The following is an 18,025-nucleotide window of genomic DNA, read 5'->3' on the forward strand; positions in this document are numbered from 1 at the left end:
AGTCACATGAAGTATATGATATGCATGACATCATCCATCAACTTAATGATGTTATGTGGTTAACATCACGAGATTAATTTCATTCATCCAAAACTGATGTAACTGTCAGAAACCGTTTAAACATCTCGTTTCATCAATTAAAACATGACTGATCCGACCGTAATTTAACTAAAATTAGATTTTAACCAACATTTTAAAAGCATAAGAAATTTTTTAATAAAATCTAATTTACAAAATCAATATGTTTAAACATTTTTTGATACGTAGTATTGTATATTTTAGTGTATTTGAAAACTATATAATTAAATTATTTTTATTTATATTAACTATATTCTTATTTGGCGTCAATTTATTAACTTTCACATTTTATTTGTTTAAAACTTATTTGATGTCAACTTAAACCAAACATAATCTCGCATATATAATTATTAATTATATACTTTTATGAATAAAAATAATCTATGAATAAGAATCTAATATGAAAGTTTTACTAAGCTTAAATGAATGCAATTTTTGTTTATAAAAATATAAATAATAATTCATATTAATTTTATATTAAACAATTAAGATGTTAGAGTCGATAAATTGACATCAAATATGTTTTATAGTAAAAACATTGATCAAATAAGTATATATCACACAACTAATCAAATGAATTACAGAAATTCTATTAAAATTTAATTAAAAACAAAATTAAATAATATTTTATATAACTTTCATATTTAATATAAATAAAATAATACAATTATATAGTTTTCAAATGCACTAAAATAAAAATGTTAAAACACTATATCTACTTACCAAAATTTTATAAAGCATAGTGATTTTGTAAATTAGATTTTGTTAAAAATATTCTTATGCTTTTAAAACGCGGGTCAAAATCTAGTTTTAGTTAAATTACTGTCAGGTACATCATATTTTAATTGATAAAACATGAGATATAAATGGTGTCTCACATCCACATCACTTTTTAGATGAAAGAAATTAAACTCGTGATGTTAACTACGTACTATTATTAAGTTGAGGGATGTTGTCATGCATAACATATACTTCGTGTAGCTAGGTAGATATTAGTTTAGTTTGCATGACTAATCATGACCAATACTTCTTGTTTCTTGAGAAAATTCTGTTCAGAGTTGTACCTTTAGTTTTCAATACGAGAAAATCTCCAACTGCGCCGCCTGGAACTTAGTCACAGAACTTAGCATCAGTGATCAGATTTATATTGGACTATGTTTGACAGGACGAGCCTAAATGAAACAAAAATAATCCACTCCAATAAACTACTTATATACCATATGTCTCATCTTACACTATTCACTGAGATTCCTAACGAATGGGACATAGATATTAACAAAATTATTGCAACAAAATAAGTCAGAGAATAGAAAATAATAGAGTGATTATAAAAAAGTAAGGAGTGTGAAGTAGTCAGTTTAAACAAAAAGAGAGTGAAGAGGATGAGATCATAGGAATATATAGGATCCAGGGACCATGATTTATACTGTCTGTTCCTACTAGTTAGGGACCATTGCCACCACTAGTCTCTGATAATTTAAAAAAACTCTCTGTTAATTGTTTATTTTCATACTTTATAGGCACATAATAAATAAATTATATTTTATACACTCCCTTTTGTAACTATATATACACAACCCATTAATACACATAGACAGAGTGTGATTTGTTTCTTCTTCATCTGTTTTTTATTTCCTTCATACGAACACTCCAAAAAACAGAGGAATAATAAACTAGACACTGTCGACGATTATAGTATTTCAAGGTTGTCAACTTCTGTAGTTCTATATAATTTTATTATCAGTTTTAAACGTCGGTTTTGTTCTTGATTTAGAGTTCTGAGTTTTGCTCTTGTGAAAAGATTCCTCTATTTTGTTTCATTTCATTTGTGTTCTTCTTTCCTTTCCCATAGTATCTTTGATCTAAATTCTCTACTCCAAGATAATCACATCACATCGACTTCAGAACCAGAGAAGGCTCAAAGCTCGCATGCCACAAGGAGAAAATGAACGAGTCAAGTTCGTGGAGCATCTACAGTACCAAAGATGGAGAGAGTGACGGGCCATGGAGATCGTCCACGTCGATGAATGCAATCTCTTTCGGGTTCGTAGCTACGGCGATACTTATCTCCATGTTCTTGTTAATGGCCATCTTTGAACATCTCTTTAGACCTGAGAATTCTACATTTGAGTCACCACATAGGATCAGACAACGACAGAACCAGAGCAGAGATGGGTCCACTCATTTCCAGAAACTTGCTAATCAAGCATCCATGGTAAACAAAACAAAAAAGTTGTTAAAGCATTTTTTTCAAAAGAATGTTTTGTTCCTTTATTTAATAAAGCTGAAGCGCATTAACATGCCACTGTTAGAATTATTTCTTCTTTTCCTTTGAAAAATAAAATTGTTTTGCTTTTCGGTGCAAAAAAGATATTTGTAAAATTAAAAACATTCTTCAAAAAATAAAAAAACAATAACTAAAGTTTGGAAAGTGAAAGCAAAATTTTTGTCACGAAGTTGTCTTATTCGTATATATATGTTTTATTATTGTCTATGCATCTAGTATCCTACTGTACTACCTATTGTTTTGTGACAATAATTAGAAGGAATATGGTGGTGGTATAGGTTCCGGTGAATATGGTGGTGGATGTATCGGTAGTGATGCCGGGAGAGAAGCTGCCGTCGCACATAGCTTTGCCGGCTCCTTTACCTTGTGGAAGAGAAGGCATTCGTTGGCCTCTACACCGCTAGAATATTATTACGAGCAACTCTTGTGTTTCTTTCTAACTCATCATGATCAGTAGATTAGTGTTGGACTTGTTGGGTTATATATTATACTATGCAGTAAAGGCCACCAGTTTAATTTTCTTTATGCAGATTCAATATATAATTCATTGTACATTTAAGTGTAGATTGTCGATGTGCTTTTTTTTTGGTTTGCATTACTTTATGGCTAAATCTATTCTATTAAAACTACTGTAAGACCAATTGATATTAATTGGGTCCAACTTAAATTTTTTACGTTTTTGTATAACTGCATCAATTTATAATAAAGGGATGTAACCAGTAACCACCCTTTTGCTTAATAATCAGTTGGGCCTTTATTTTTTAAACGAAATTTAAATGTGAAACCAAGAGAGATTAGTTGTGCTCTGAAAAAATAAAAGAAATGGGGATTAGAAGAAGAGAAGAGAGGTGTACAAAGAAAAAGACACTACAGATATCAACATAATCAGTTTATGCGTTCAAAGAAAAAGACACTACAGATATCAACATAATCAGTTTATGCGTTCAAAGAAAAAGACACTACAGATATCAACATAATCAGTTTATGCGTTCAAAGAAAAAGACACTACAGATATCAACATAATCAGTTTATGCGTTCAAAGAAAAAGACACTACAGATATCAACATAATCAGTTTATGCGTTCAAAGAAAAAGACACTACAGATATCAACATAATCAGTTTATGCGTTCAAAGAAAAAGACACTACAGATATCAACATAATCAGTTTATGCGTTCAAAGAAAAAGACACATCGTTCTTCTTCTTATTCTTCATTGTCTCTTCCATTAGTTTAGTTTCTCTCTCTCTCTCTGACGCTCAAATATACTTCAGACATGTATATAATCTCTATTGAGATCAGCTTCACTAAGATCTGTCATCGGAAGAAACAGAGGTTTGTCATATCTGACTTTCCCGTCAAAATAAAATTATCAGATTCAAACTCAAAATAAGATTGCATGCGACAAAATATATATAATCTAACTTTAAAACAACTGATTAAACATGTACCTGAGCTGATCTGGGCATATATTTAACAGATCGATTAGCTGAGACAAGAACTTCACAGAGTTGTAATAGAAAGAGGGAGAGAGACACGATATTTTCTAGCTCAATCTTGCTAGACTGGTTTTTTTTTTATCTTATCTATTTGTGGTCTGAATATCTTTACTAATTTGGGTCATGGGCCTCAATTTTAAACACAACTAGAGAGTGACCCACCCTCGGAGGGCGGGTATATTATTGATGCCCAAATATATTGATGCAGTTAGGTGAGAACTGATGTGGTGGTTATTAGGTTAACTGATGCGGTGGTTATTGTATAAAGTTTGTATTTTTCTTATATACAGTTATCATATCAAAAGGTAGGTATCATGGAAAATATTTGTTGGACTAAACTTATATACAGTTTATATTACAATGACAATGAAAATTATTTTGTAAATCTTAACTTAGTTATATATTAATAATCTACATTATTATCAAACAATTTTAAAAATTTGCTATATCTTTTAATAAAACACCTACTAAAGTTTTGAAATAAAATATTTTAAAATTAAAACTGTAATCATATTTGAAACTACAAAAAACATAATATAGATGTCAAAAAAAAAATAACATACTATATAGAACACAAATACATACTTATGAAATTTGATTTATTTTAAAAACATACAAAAATTATATTTTCATTCTATTAAATTTATATCATACAAAAATATCATTATAAGATGTAATAAAATTTATCACACAAACAAAAAAACATATTTAATTTTGTTAAGCAAAAACTTTTTAACAAAAGCATATACCCGCCCTCTCGAGGGCGGGTCAATATCTAGTTAATTAATTAATTTTGGGACAAATCAGTTCTCGACTCCACTCAAAAGAAATAAACGTAAAGGCATAAAAAAATCGTTAACTAGACTAAGAACAAGCCCATATTAGTATTTGGGACAAGACAAAAGCCCATTATGGTTAGTGGGCCGATTTTATTTACAACACCGAGATAGATAAAAAGTCGCCATCTCTCCTCTGAATCGTCTCGAAGAAGCAAAAGGAAAGTTATAGATTCCAAAGATTCAAAATTTGAACTGCAGAGAGAGAGAGAGGAAGAGAAAGGGGTTATGGCGACGACTTCGAATGCGAAGAATATGAAGGGTTTCTACAAGCAGACGAAGAGCAACATCACGGGAGGAATCTCCAAGTCAAAGCCTTCTTCCCGGAAAGTCTCTCCCAAACACGCGGCCACCCAGGGCTCCGATGCTACTCAGCCGGCGGCGTTGATTTCTCACGGCTCCGTCGATGTCAACGGTTCGTTTTTCACTTCTTTCTATTTATACCTGCATTTTTCTTAGGGTTTGCTTCTCTCTGTGCATTTGATTTGGGATTCGGCAAGATTATAACTTTTCCTCTCCATGGTCTTGTATTGATGATCTGATTCATTGATTGTCCCTTATTGTTTCATGAGTAGGAACGAATCTAGGGTTTAGCTTATTGATAACATCTCTGCTTTCTCTTGTGGTGTTTCAAGTATAGATGGTTATGATGAGAAGGAGGAGATGCTCAGGCAATTTGACATGAACATGGCTTACGGTCCGTGCGTGGGTATGACGAGAGTCGATCGTTGGGAACGTGCACTGCGTCTTGGGATGAATCCTCCTACTGAAATCGAGAGGCTTTTGAAGACTGAGAAGGTTCAGCAAGATTGTCTGTGGCAAGGTCGTGTCTAAAGTTTCAATCTTTTTCATCTATGCCCCTTGTATGATTCATCCATTGTCTTTTGCTGTCTTTTGTGAATGTTAAGTGGTTCAGCCACTGGCTGGATCACCACCCACTTTGATGTTTTCATCTTAAAAACCTTAACGGAATGCATTTTGTTGATTAAAGTTTCAATTATATGTATAATAATCTCGTTATCATGGCAATTTATACTAACAGACGCACATTATGGTTAGTAAACAATAAGATTACAACAAGTTTCCCCCAGTTTCCAAACTGAAGCTCAAGCTTTATATATATCCCAGGAACCCTGTAGGCATAAGCAGTGTCTATGCTAGAACAAAGATTCTGGTCACTCTCTTCTTTGGTTACAATGAGCACATTTTTTCCCACGAGGAAGAGATCGAGTATGGGTGACCTGTGATGATAACACAAGGCCACAAGGCAAGTGATTGCTTCTCAGGCCGATCATTGAAAGGTTATGATTTAGTGGAGACGTTAAATAGATGCCCTTGAATATCTGGAACAAAACCTTTATCTACCATTTCTGCTTTAACAATCTCATACGTTATCCGGTTCGGGATTAGACCTTTCTCCAGCATCTCATTCAAAAGCCTGTTAGCATCCTCCATCTTCCCCTTCTGGGAATATCCTTGTAGAAGCACATTATACGACGCTACGTTCATCCGCAACCGCCTCTCTTTCTCCATCTGCATCCTCACGTTCGCCGCTCCTTTCAGATTCCCTTCCTTACAGTAGCCTTCCATCAGAATGTTAAACGTCAGATGTCTCGGCTTCAGACCCATCTTCGATATCCCTTCTTTCAAAAGCATCGCTGCTTTTCTCGTTTCTCCTCTGCTGCAGTAACCATCCATGAGTATGTGATACGTCACAAGATCAGGAAGCGCTTTACCACTCAACTGATCAAAAAGCTTCTTAGCTGCTTCCATGCTACCGTTTCTACACAAACCACCAATCAAGCAGTTATAAGTTTCAACGTTGGCTACAATCCCTTCTCGTTCCATCTCTTCTTTCAATCCAAACCCATCCTCCACTTTCCCCGACTTACAATACGCATCGATCAGGATGTTATACGTTTTAGCAGTGAGAACAATCCCTCGGCCTTTTAGTGACTCAAACATATCAAGAGCTTCCTTCATCATACCGTTCTTGCAAAACCCGTTTATAAGAGAGTTGTGAGTAACCAAGTTAGGCTCCACACCTGCACTCACCATCTCATCATGCATACAAGTCGCCTCGCTTACCTTCCCTCCACTGCACAAACCATTAATCAGCGAGTTATAAGTAACCACATTCGGTTTCACATCTTGTTCCAGCATCTCTCTAAACACCTTCATACTCCCCGAATAGTTCCCATCTTTCCAAAACCCATCGATCAATATATTGAAAGTAGTCAAATTCGGAGACACCTTACTCTCCACCATCTCCTTCAACACCGCGTCCGCTTTGTACATCTTCCCAATCCCACCAAGCTTACAATACCCATCAATAAGAGTATTATAACTAACCACATTAGGAGAAGTCCCATACACTTTCATATCCTCCATAACATCCTTAGCTTTCTCCATCTTCCCTATCTTGCAGAAAGAGTTGATCACTACATTGAAAGTAAACACATTCGGTTGAATCCGTCTCCTGACCATCTCCTTGTACACAAACTCAACATCCGCAAACCTCTTCTCGTTCAGCAACGCAACCATCAAAGGCTTACAAGAGAGAGCGGATAACTTAAAGGCATAATAGCCTGCGCGCTTAAACGCCTCTAACGCTGACGCGAACCTCGAGTTGTTCGCGTAAGCCAGCACAAGCATATCAGCGAGAATCGAATTCACGCAGACGTTGTCACAGAGCGAGATCGCGTGGAAGATCGAGTGAATTGGATGATCGGATCGTTTCTTGACAAACCCATGGAGGAAAGATCGGATCTTTGAGTACTTTTTGGCGTTCGCGAGAGAGTGCAAGAGGTTAAACGTGAGCTCTAGCGATAGCGAGATGTTACGGTTGTTCGCTAACCAGATGTAGTAGCGGAGGCATAACTCTGGGTCAAGCTTGGAACTTATCAGCTGGTGAAAGAGTTCGTTGGGGTTTGTGTCTTTGACATGGAGTTTGAGGTTTGACCAGTGCTGCTTCTCTATGAGCTCGGCGATGACAGCTACGTCATCTCTAGGTGGGCAAGGGCTTTTGGGGATGGTAGATGAAGAAGAGCAGAGTGTACTAAGACGGGATAATTTCCTCGGGAAAACATCTTTAAGATCGGAGAATTTTCTCTTTGTAACAAAGGATTTGATTAGCATTTGATTCGACATGGAGAGAGGCTGAGATTTTGAAATTTAGGGTTTTAGGATTTTGTAATTCGAACCCACTCACTGAGTCACTAGTCATCTCCTTCGTTTTACCATTTTACCCAAACTGCAGGATACCTTTTCCTTTGCAAATGACATCCTCAAGTTTATATTGTTTTCCAGTACCATCTCGCAACTTGTCAATGCGATTGAAACAAAAAATAGTATTTCAAACTGAAAATAAAAAAATAACCTTCATTAAAATTAATGTCAAAAGATTAGTATGCTATTCCACTTGTTAATAACAAACAAAATAGGCAAGTTGTCAATGCGATTGAAACAAAATCACGGCGAATCACATTGTCACTGCTATTAACACTCGAAAACATAGCTTTATACATATAAGTTTTGAAGGTTTTCGACTGTAAATTGAAATTAGAGTTTTTGTTTCAAAAGTTGGAAATTTAAGAATGATGTTGAATTTTAGGTTGTTTTTTTTGGAAAAAACGAATAGATAATGAAGAATCGTACCTAAAAAGATTGTTATAAGTCTTCTCTTCTCTAAGACGAGAAAAAAATCTAAGGTATCGATTTTCTCTTCTTTCTATATTGTTTCTAATAAATATAGATATATATAAAAACTACCAGTTTTTACACACAAGTGACAAGTTCTAACAAATCTTTTAATATTGTTGATGAAGGTGTTTAGTTGACGATTGTCTCTGACAGAAACATGTTGCACATTTTCAATATTTGTTTTCATCCCTAATGAACTCTCATAGCTAAGAGTTACATCTTTCACATGAAAATCAAAATCTTTAGCAATAATCTTTTAAGTAGATTTTCATAATACACATCGTCAAAAGATATGTATTTCTATTTTTATTAATAGAAAGATCTCACTGAATTTTTTTTTTTAAAGACCAATCTCCACTTACACCGTATATCATAACCATCTTCAGAAAACCAATCAAAAGATCAAAACAAAATGTTAAAGCTAAGTGAAATAATCAACAATCACCACTAACTAATTAAATAATTTATCGGCAACAAAATTCACTAAATAAATGAAATGGGCTACATACAAAGAATGTTAACCTACAAACAAAAAAAAAGTCATGATATAATCAAAAACTGTTTATAAACATCCCAAAATCGATTCCACTCATCGCTTTTGTCAGAGGGGTTTGAAGCTTCGTCGCAGGGAAAGGGGTTTATTTCCTTCATCCCTTTTGTTTCTTCGTTCTCCTTTTCAAGATTAATAACATGATCAGCGAATTTTTTTTTTTAAATAAAATAATTTACTAATAGCATAAAACATTCTTTTGAAAACCATAAAACAAAATTTTATTATTCTCACTATAAGTTTATCCATTTGTTCAAGTGTTCAACACTTAATGCAATTTGATGGCAAAACTTTTTTCGTCGGAGATAATGGACAATGATAATTCCGATAATAGTTCCATAGTGGAACTGATGATGGTGGAACTGATGAAGGAGCTGACAGAAATCATCCAAGATGATAACGACATAGAGAGACGACGTGCTCAATTCAAAATTCAATCTTTTTAATATAATGTCATTAAAGGATTAATAATGAGGATAACATGATAATTTTTCCTATTAGATGAAATCTAATTAAATCATTTTGGATTTTGTATACTAGATTACCTAAGGTTATTTCTCTTTAAAATATCAACTAGCTCTATTCTTTATTTTATATATATATTTGGGTTATACAATTTTACTATTCCATTTTTTTCCAATCTCTTGATTCTTCTTCTTCATCGTAAGAAAAAAGCTTAACATATTAATATGAACTAGATCTCGACCCGCGCAACCGCGCAGGTTTTTACTTTCATTTATTTTATATAAATATTTTGATTTCAATTCTAAATTGGTATATATTATAATATATGTGTCTATCAATTTTTAAAACATAATAAGTTTACGGTATATTTTTTTCATTGAATATATTGTTTCAAACTTTCACATGTATTTGAATCTTCTTCTATATATATTTTTCGAATTATTATTTCATTATTAAAATCGTAACTATAGATATAAAGATTAGTAAAAATATTGCTTTATTGTCATATTCAAAGATATTGTAACATTTTACAAATTTAGAAAGTTTTTAAAAAATTAAAATTTTCGCTTCATAGATTTATATTATCAAGTAAATAATTAAACATTTAATTTTTGTTTAATTTTTAAAATAAACTATATAGTTTAAAATTTATTTTCATTGGTTTAGGGTAATAAAGATTAATCATTATTAGATAATATGATTTTTGTTATTTAAAAAAAAATCTTTATAATTTTTAAAGTTAACATCAACAAATATTTAAATAATTAACATATGGAGGTATAGTTTTACGACATTAAATTATATTTATTTAATTTATATTATCTATAAATTCAATGGATCATTTATTGTTTAAATCCAATTATTGATATCCCAATAAAAATTTCTGTTAGACCCAAAATTTAAATGATAAGATTAGAGATTAAATGTAACATGACTTTTTAGGAATAAGTCTATTAGGTTTATTTTTTAAAAAATCACACATGAATCAAAGTTGTGACTTCTGTTTTAATATATATGATTATGCCTCTATATCATATCAACAAAAAGAGAAACACAAAAAAACTTGACAAAGTACAAAGAGCTCAAATTGTGTTATGGTTAGAAGAATATAATTTTGATGGAATTAAACATCCACTAAAATTTTGAAAAAAGTTTAATGGAAATAAAGTTATTTTCAATAATCTCTTTAACAGATTAAAGTGAGTCTTTAATGTTTTGGTTTACAACAAAATCTTTTCCCTTCACTTACTCTTTTGTAGCTACTTGTTTCTGACGAAGCGCTCTCCAACCAATATCACTCCTAAAGAAACCTCCAGGCCATTTGATCTCTTGTACCGCCATATACGCTCTTTCACGCGCCTCTTCCAAGTCTTTACCCTTCGCAGTGACCCCAAGAACACGTCCTCCACTCGCTACAACGTTCCCTTCTGAATCAAGATCCGTTCCTGCATGGAAAACCTTCACTCCTGGAGCAACTGCTTCAGCTTCTTCAAGGTTTCTGATGACTGAGCCTTTCTCATAAGCACCGGGGTAACCTTTGCTTGCCATTACAACCACCATTGCTGAATCTTTAGACCAATCAAGCGACACACCGCTTAGCTCGCCTTTACAAGCTGCTAACAAGATCTTAGCAAGGTCAGACTCTAGACGCATCATCAGTACCTGTATTTAAACAAGAAGCTCCAGTGTTTAGAAACAACCATGGTTCTATAAATTAATTAAACCCAAAAACTAAAATATCTTATATAAATATAAAAAATATATAAAATAAATTAATAATTCGTTAACATCTACACCTCTAATCACTAGTCCTCTACAAAACGACTTGTTACCCGCCTAACGATTTTTTGAATATTGTAAACAACAGTCAAACTGAGACTAAACTAGTTTATTTTCATTACCTGACATTCTGGATCTCCAAACCGTACATTGAACTCAATCAGCTTAGGTAAACCGGACTTCTTCTCGATCATCAGACCAGCAAACAGAACACCAACAAACTTACAACCTTCTTCAGCCATTCCTTTAACAGTAGGATGAATTATAGACTCCATCACCACATCTTGCAGCTCCTTGGTCAAAACCGGTGCAGGAGAATAAGCTCCCATTCCTCCTGTGTTAGGACCCGTATCTCCATCTCCAACCCTCTTGTGGTCCTGAGCAGATTCAAGAGGAATGGCGTTTTCTCCATCCACAAGCGCGAAAAACGAAGCTTCTTCCCCCTCAAGAAACTCCTCCACGATCACCTGACATCCTGCCGAACCAAACACGCCTTTGACCAGCATCGAGTCAACAGCTTCGTAAGCCTCCTCTAGCTCCATGGCAACGGTGACTCCTTTCCCTGCTGCTAATCCGTCTGCTTTAATCACGATCGGTACGCCTTGCTCTTTAATGTATTCTTTCGCAGCAGATGCATCGCTAAATGTTTTGTACTGCATTTTGATTGAATGTATTAGTTGTTTAAACCACATCAAACTAGAATCCATATGATAAGATCAAAGCAACAAAACTGCTATTCTTATTCCAATTAACACAACAAGTAAACATTAACTGATGAGACACTCTCAACTCTCGACCAAACCATACAATCTACATTCAGTTCTAGATAGAATACAACTATAGCTAATAGTTGAACCAAGATTCTAATAGTGAAGGCAACAAACCTTAGCGGTAGGGATGTTGTACTTGTGGCAAAGATTCTTCATAAAGTTCTTGGAGCCTTCCAAAGCAGCGGCTTGAGAAGAAGGTCCGAACGTGAGGATACCGGCGCTAACAAGGTCGTTGGCGAGACCAGCAACGAGGGGAACTTCGGGACCAACAACCACTAAACCGACATTCTGTTTTTGGCAGAAAGAGATGACAGCTGAACTGTCTGATACGTCAAGGTCAGGCACGCAAGTAGCATCTCCGGAGCTCGTGATACCGGGGTTTCCAGGTGCGCATAACACAGAGCCGCAGGAAGGAGAGCGTTTTAAAGCGTGGCAAAGGGCGTGTTCTCTCCCTCCTCCGCCGATTACTAGAACAACAATGCTCTCTTCTGCACAATATAATACGCTTCTATCTCAAAACCTATTGGTGTTCAAGTTATAATCTCTCTACCATCACAATCAACAACTGAAGAAAAAGCTACCAAATTTGCTTTGTAAAATCTAAAAGGCTCAGAGAAAATGTATATCTGCTGAACATTTATCAATCGAGCTGAAAGGGTAACTCCGGAGTTTACCAGCGCCGCCGGGAACAGCCGAAGTAGATGAATCGGACTCCGTGGAGACGCACCGGAGCCAAAGTTTGCGTCTTTGGATGCGGTTCGAGGAGAAACGAGAGCTAAAGGCGTGATTGGTGGTAGAGAATGTGAGAGAAGCCGCTAAGGGAGAAGAAGCAGAGGTGGCGAATCCGAGAGAGTTGAGAAAGGGTTTAGGTGAGTTGCTGTTGTTGTTATTGCAGAAGAGATTGATGGAAGAAGAGGAAGGATGGAGATTAAACGTACACAGCGACATGTCGGAAAGTTTGCGAGAGAGAAGAAGAGAGACGGAGACAGTCAAACGTGTAAGCTTTCGAGAGTTTTAGACAGCAGCTTCGCTCAACAAGGGTTTGGTTTTTTTTTGTTTGTTTATTTACTTTTTGTATGAATCAGTTAATTAAGGAGAATAAATGAAAAATATAGAATTGTCATATGATTTTTTTTTTAATTGAAACTTCAACCTCTTTAAAATCTTCAGAAATAAAACATCCATTTCGCAATAGAAAGGGTTATGTATATATATATATATATATATATATATATATATATAAACTGGTTGTGAAACAAACAAGTGGTCTTATAAGCCAGCAGCGACCTCAAGTACTGTTTGTATTCATGCATCATCGTGTCCCGATAACCAAACAACTCACTGATAACAAAAGCCAAAGACGGTGTGTAATGCCTCCTGGCTGCTCCAAATACCCGATATCTAAAGAGTTTATACATAAGCAAGAAAAAGAAAAGAAAAGAAACAGATAAGCGCTTAAGCATCCAACGCCATGAAGAAGTTCTGCTTACGAGCATGCTCTGGTACAAGCCGGTTCACGATTTCAGAAGGGATGCCAGATAGCTCTGCAGGTGCAAAATATGGTTTTAACGTTTACATTTAGTTCAGGTGCAAACACACAACATGCCAACAACTTTGATAGATCATAAACGTTATAGATGTCATGAGAGTTGATTTACTAGCCTACAGTAAGCTTGTTTTTCATGGAAAGGTCCAACAAGAAACAACAAGGGAACAGTACCTTGAGGTTTGAAGTTGAAAAGCGGAGGAAGTGGCCGGCCATTGGGAAGACGAGTGTTCGGGTCCCTTAGCTCATCAAATAACGGATGAATACAAGCTTCCAACTACCAAAAATAACACCAATTTATAATCTTAGATCTGAGTCAATAGGAAAGTGTATATTACATAACTAAGGGCACAAAATCATGTATCACTTACAGCTGTGCATCTCAGATTAGGGGAATATTGGAAGAACCTACATAGAAGATCAACTGCTTCTGGCGGTAAACGTTTTTGGAAGACCTGATGATAAAAAGCACAAACAGATCATACATAAAGTAATACCGATGCAAGATGATAACGAAATTTAGCGAGGCATTGATCATTACAGCCAAACTATACATTTTTGTACGAAAATAAAACGCCAAAAACCATCTTCAACCAGATAGAAATACTTATCAAAAACTAAAGCCACAATCATTTAGAAATTTAGCCAAAAAAAAAAAATTCAACTCTATGACACAGGCAATGCCTTTTCAACAGTATTAGGAGTTTAAAAAAATTGTGCATTCTCTCGAATGATTCATACTCCAAAATCAAGACAAACACGAGATCAATATAAATTTATTTACCAACAAAACAGCTGATTCATGAATATCATTGTAGGTGATCATGAACACTAGAAGGCATACCTTGTGCCATGGGTGAGGTTTTATCTGGGGGAATTTAAATTCTGTATAGTTTGGATTCATGCACTTGATTTCCTCCCTCGTTGGTGTACCTAAAACCTGCATGACAAATAAAAGCACAACAACTAGGAAAATAAGGTTTTCCAGAAAAGGTTGAGGTGCATTTTCTACTTCGACACATTAACTGCTTTCTTTCATACTGACTACGAGCCAACAACAGACGTAACAAACTGTGACCCATAAGCCTGTATTTATTTAAAATATAAAGTTCACAATCTGCTAACAATCTGATCTGACACCTATAGATAGAAGAATAACTTGTAAACAAAATCTATCTAAGCACCTATCAAGTCACTGCACGCCCAAGACAGGTGATTTGCTCTAAATTTCAAATAAACTTCTAAAGAATTAATAGAAGGCTACCTTGATGATTTCAACAAGCTGATCGACTCCACTTTCACCAGGAAACAGAGGCTATACGACAAGTTAGAAGGACACAAAGACGTAAGCGAGAGAAAAAAACCAGAATGATTAGAACAAAAAACATTTAGCTAATTTATGTTTGCGTTAACCTGTCCAAGAAGCAATTCAGCCATCACGCAGCCAGTGGACCATATATCAATTGCAGGTGTGTATTCGCTGGCGCCAAAAATGAGTTCTGGAGCACGATAGTATCTTGAACAGATGTAAGAAACATTGGGTTCTCCTTTCACCTAAGGAGAATAACTTTTTTGTTATATTCCACAAATGGATTATTTCAAAACCGCGTCAAAAAATCTTACCAACACTTTTGCACTCCCGAAATCGCAGATTTTTAGCTGATGCGTATGTGGGTTCACCTGCACAACAACAAAAAATCTTTAAGTCAAATCTAAATGCAGTGAAGCCGGGTACCACTGTGAAGATGTGTATACAGGGCCTTGTTGTAGAACTCGAAGCATGTTATAATCGTATATTTTATCATGTCAAGAATTTTTTACATATTACGACATTATTAAATGTAGAGAGTATACTTAAAAAATTGGAAGGAAACAACTCGGAAAATAGAAAATAATTAACAGAAACAGGGAGATACAGATGAGCTTACTAGCAAGTTTTGAGGCTTAATATCACGGTGACAAAGACCAAAGCAATTATGGATGTAAGCAAGCGCCCTGCAAATCTGTAACCATTAACAGAAACTTAGTAAGAAAACTTTGAAGAGTCTGGCATGCAATGAAAAGTTCATTACACTTTCAAAGCATTACAACATTAACACATAATGGATACACAAACACATCTAAAATAACTTTTGGAAAAAAAAAAAGAAATGGTCTCATGCTTTTTAATCCAGGAAACAGTTACCTGATAGGTGTAGAGTTTAACGTATATCAAAGGCATCAGCTGGTTCGTCCTAGTGTAACTTCTTGCAGCACGATTGACAGTCTCAGGCACAAACTCAAGGACAAGATTCAAATAAACCTCTTCGTTATCAGCTCTCGTGTAGAAGCTATGCTTTAAAGCAACGACATTGGGGTGGTCTAGCATCTGCATAATCTGTAGCTCCCTGTTCTTGTAACGCTTGTCTTGTAGAACCTTCTTGATTGCAACAATCTCCCCAGTTTCCCTACATTTGGCCTACCAGAAGAAGGAAACATAAACGCATGGGGAATGGAACCAAATGAGGCATCAGGGATGTTAATTTATCTTACTTGGAAAACCATGCCAAAGGAACCAGTACCAACTACATGTTCTGATATGTAACTGACTGTCTGTCAATCCAAAAAAATCACATATATGCATTAGAAAGAGTTAGATAACAACAACGTTATCAATTTACGGATACAATTCTCAATAACAATCCAACCTGTCTTGATTGACCATTCCGTCCACGGACTGTGGTTCTAATCACATGACCAGGTTCAGTACCAGCGCCATCAATAATATCTGGTTCACTATCCTGAAACATAATCTCACACAATGTAAGCTACTCCATGACATAGATAAGCTCATGGGTAACGCAAGACTTACCCTCTCATCATCAGTCTCGACCTTGTCCCTTATCCTCATCTCAACCAAATCTCTGGTCAACCAATCGACTGAGCTAGAAGAGGCCTTTACACCTTTGGAAGATCTCGAACTGCCTACTCCGTTTGAAGCCATGTTATTTGCTCTGAAGATAGCACGTAACTAGTAGTTGCTGGTATGGTGTCCCATCCCATCAAAGAACTGATCTACCTAGTACAATTTCAAGGCAAGGAAAACGTGTATCATACATAACTCAAGGATCTTGAATTCGATATCACAGATCATCAGCTTTTACAAGAACACTTTCTTTCTTTTTTTTTTATCACAGAGAGATAAAAAGATTGTCAATTTTAAAGGAAAGTTTGAAACTTTGAATCACTGATGAAGTTTTTGAACTAAGTGGCGATAAAGATCAGATCTACTTCCGGCTAGAACTGATTAGTAGAATTGTCTGGAAAATTCAGTCTCAACAACTACACGAGTAGCTCAGAGAATCAGCAGAAACAGTTTGCTACCCAGAAGAACCCTAATTCAACCGGAAAAGAAAAAAAAAAAGAAGAAGACTGAGAGATTAAAGGAGCGAAACCATTCAGAAGATTCTCAGTGAGAAGGAGAGCGAAAGTGATGATCACCTCGAGCTTTTTGATGAAGAAAGGGAGCCAAAGTGAAGCATTTGTTGATTGTCTTTCTTCGATTGATGAGCTTCTTCACATCTAAAAAAGTATATTTTTATTCTCTCTCGATGATTGATGATCAGGTAGAAAAAAAAGGCTAAACCTTCGATTTTTTTTATTCACTCTTCACTTGGTCTTCAGTCTTTCTTCTTCTTCCACCTTTGTTTGTCTCTACCGTTTTGAATCAAGCGAGATTATGAAAGGACAACTCATCATTGTAACCATTGATATCTTTAAATCTTTTTATTTGCTAATTTATACTCCCTCCGCACCGTAGCCCAAACTAAGATGATCTATATTTTTTCCTTGTTCCCCAAAATAGATTTTCTATATGTTTAATTATTTTTATATGGTTTTAAGAAACATTAAATAAAAGTATTTGAATTGATTAAATTTTATTGTTGAAAATTATTAAAAATGTATAATAAAGTACAAGAAAAATTAAATTATATACATTTATTAAACTCTTAATAAGCGTGAATACTTTAGAAAATTTTATTTTCGTAAACAGAAAAAATATTAATTAATTTTTTTGTCAGATTTATATTAATTTTTATGATTGGTTATGTATGTATTTCGAGAAATTAACTTACTGTTTGTTATACACGTACAGTATACTACCGAATATCATTAAACTATAATGTCCTCTTGATTACGACTCCCCCCGAGATGAATGTATGATGTTCTATTTTTTTATTTTGTATACGAATGTATGATGTTTTGAGATATAATTAATGTATTTATTTTTAAAATTTAAACATAAATTAAAAATTAAAATTATGAGTGTAAAATTTTATTGATATAACCAAAAAGTAACAATTAAAATAGTGTATTTATTATTTCTTAATATGTGTGTAAAACCTTAAACATCTCTATTACTAAAATAGAAGTACTCATTAAAAAATACCTCTAAGTTTTCTAACTTATTTACATTTCCATGCCACTGAGAATTAAATTAAACTACCTATTTTAATGTTTGTCTTTTACAGTTAAA

General features: G+C 34.6%; 5 protein-coding genes across 11 annotated transcripts; 2 read left to right on the forward strand and 3 right to left on the reverse strand.

Annotated features, from left to right (window-relative positions):
* The first annotated feature begins 1,674 nt into the window (after nucleotides 1-1,674).
* On the forward strand, nucleotides 1,675-2,886 carry LOC106293518. The gene is made up of 2 exons (XM_013729197.1): nucleotides 1,675-2,293; nucleotides 2,644-2,886. Exons 1-2 carry the CDS (start codon nucleotides 2,024-2,026, stop codon nucleotides 2,767-2,769), a joined length of 396 nt encoding a protein of 131 aa, XP_013584651.1. The 5' UTR covers nucleotides 1,675-2,023; the 3' UTR covers nucleotides 2,770-2,886.
* A 1,951-nt stretch (nucleotides 2,887-4,837) lies between these two features.
* On the forward strand, nucleotides 4,838-5,718 carry LOC106343112. Its single transcript, XM_013782245.1, has 2 exons — nucleotides 4,838-5,112; nucleotides 5,338-5,718. The coding sequence occupies exons 1-2, from the start codon at nucleotides 4,926-4,928 to the stop codon at nucleotides 5,529-5,531; spliced, it is 381 nt and encodes a 126-aa protein (XP_013637699.1). The 5' UTR covers nucleotides 4,838-4,925; the 3' UTR covers nucleotides 5,532-5,718.
* Nucleotides 5,580-7,938, reverse strand: LOC106343111 (pentatricopeptide repeat-containing protein At1g09820). Its single transcript, XM_013782243.1, has one exon. It carries the CDS (start codon nucleotides 7,845-7,847, stop codon nucleotides 6,000-6,002), a length of 1,848 nt encoding a protein of 615 aa, XP_013637697.1. The 5' UTR covers nucleotides 7,848-7,938; the 3' UTR covers nucleotides 5,580-5,999.
* Nucleotides 7,939-10,582: 2,644 nt separating this feature from the next.
* LOC106343292 (phosphoribosylamine--glycine ligase, chloroplastic) lies at nucleotides 10,583-13,009 on the reverse strand. Its single transcript, XM_013782460.1, has 4 exons — nucleotides 12,638-13,009; nucleotides 12,078-12,451; nucleotides 11,316-11,846; nucleotides 10,583-11,076 (listed from the first exon to the last, which is right to left on the reverse strand). Exons 1-4 carry the CDS (start codon nucleotides 12,909-12,911, stop codon nucleotides 10,660-10,662), a joined length of 1,596 nt encoding a protein of 531 aa, XP_013637914.1. The 5' UTR covers nucleotides 12,912-13,009; the 3' UTR covers nucleotides 10,583-10,659.
* A 226-nt stretch (nucleotides 13,010-13,235) lies between these two features.
* Nucleotides 13,236-17,253, reverse strand: LOC106296158 (shaggy-related protein kinase kappa). 7 transcript variants are annotated; one of them, XM_013732234.1, is made up of 14 exons: nucleotides 17,135-17,253; nucleotides 16,990-17,062; nucleotides 16,361-16,563; nucleotides 16,197-16,289; nucleotides 16,042-16,101; nucleotides 15,695-15,967; nucleotides 15,438-15,512; nucleotides 15,133-15,189; nucleotides 14,923-15,063; nucleotides 14,774-14,824; nucleotides 14,354-14,449; nucleotides 13,881-13,964; nucleotides 13,684-13,786; nucleotides 13,236-13,507 (listed from the first exon to the last, which is right to left on the reverse strand). In XM_013732234.1, the coding sequence occupies exons 3-14, from the start codon at nucleotides 16,490-16,492 to the stop codon at nucleotides 13,419-13,421; spliced, it is 1,254 nt and encodes a 417-aa protein (XP_013587688.1). In that variant the 5' UTR covers nucleotides 16,493-16,563; nucleotides 16,990-17,062; nucleotides 17,135-17,253; the 3' UTR covers nucleotides 13,236-13,418. The 7 variants fall into 7 exon arrangements, with proteins under 7 accessions (XP_013587688.1, XP_013587684.1, XP_013587683.1 ...); XM_013732230.1 differs by having other exon boundaries at nucleotides 16,361-16,567; nucleotides 17,135-17,252; XM_013732229.1 differs by having other exon boundaries at nucleotides 16,361-16,567; nucleotides 16,990-17,070; nucleotides 17,135-17,252.
* Nucleotides 17,254-18,025: the final 772 nt, after the last annotated feature.

The sequence above is a fragment of the Brassica oleracea genome, chromosome C5 (assembly GCF_000695525.1).
Source record: "Brassica oleracea var. oleracea cultivar TO1000 chromosome C5, BOL, whole genome shotgun sequence".
NCBI classification, from domain to species: domain Eukaryota; kingdom Viridiplantae; phylum Streptophyta; class Magnoliopsida; order Brassicales; family Brassicaceae; genus Brassica; species Brassica oleracea.

Excerpts from the sequence above, each read along its gene's own strand:
- LOC106343112 (XM_013782245.1), top strand. The coding sequence starts at position 4,926 with ATGGCGACGACTTCGAATGCGAAGAATATGAAGGGTTTCTACAAGCAG. Across the intron at positions 5,113-5,337 it reads CGGCTCCGTCGATGTCAACG|ATGGTTATGATGAGAAGGAG; the intron begins GTTCGTTTTTCA and ends TTTCAAGTATAG.
- LOC106293518 (XM_013729197.1), top strand. The coding sequence starts at position 2,024 with ATGAACGAGTCAAGTTCGTGGAGCATCTACAGTACCAAAGATGGAGAG. Across the intron at positions 2,294-2,643 it reads TTGCTAATCAAGCATCCATG|GTTCCGGTGAATATGGTGGT; the intron begins GTAAACAAAACA and ends GTGGTGGTATAG.
- LOC106343292 (XM_013782460.1), bottom strand. The coding sequence starts at position 12,911 with ATGTCGCTGTGTACGTTTAATCTCCATCCTTCCTCTTCTTCCATCAAT. Across the intron at positions 11,847-12,077 it reads ACAACATCCCTACCGCTAAG|TACAAAACATTTAGCGATGC; the intron begins GTTTGTTGCCTT and ends ATCAAAATGCAG. Across the intron at positions 11,077-11,315 it reads TTGGAGATCCAGAATGTCAG|GTACTGATGATGCGTCTAGA; the intron begins GTAATGAAAATA and ends GTTTAAATACAG.
- LOC106296158 (XM_013732234.1), bottom strand. The coding sequence starts at position 16,492 with ATGGCTTCAAACGGAGTAGGCAGTTCGAGATCTTCCAAAGGTGTAAAG. Across the intron at positions 15,968-16,041 it reads CCTTTGGCATGGTTTTCCAA|GCCAAATGTAGGGAAACTGG; the intron begins GTAAGATAAATT and ends TTCTTCTGGTAG. Across the intron at positions 15,513-15,694 it reads TTAAACTCTACACCTATCAG|ATTTGCAGGGCGCTTGCTTA; the intron begins GTAACTGTTTCC and ends TAATGGTTACAG.
- LOC106343111 (XM_013782243.1), bottom strand. The coding sequence starts at position 7,847 with ATGTCGAATCAAATGCTAATCAAATCCTTTGTTACAAAGAGAAAATTC.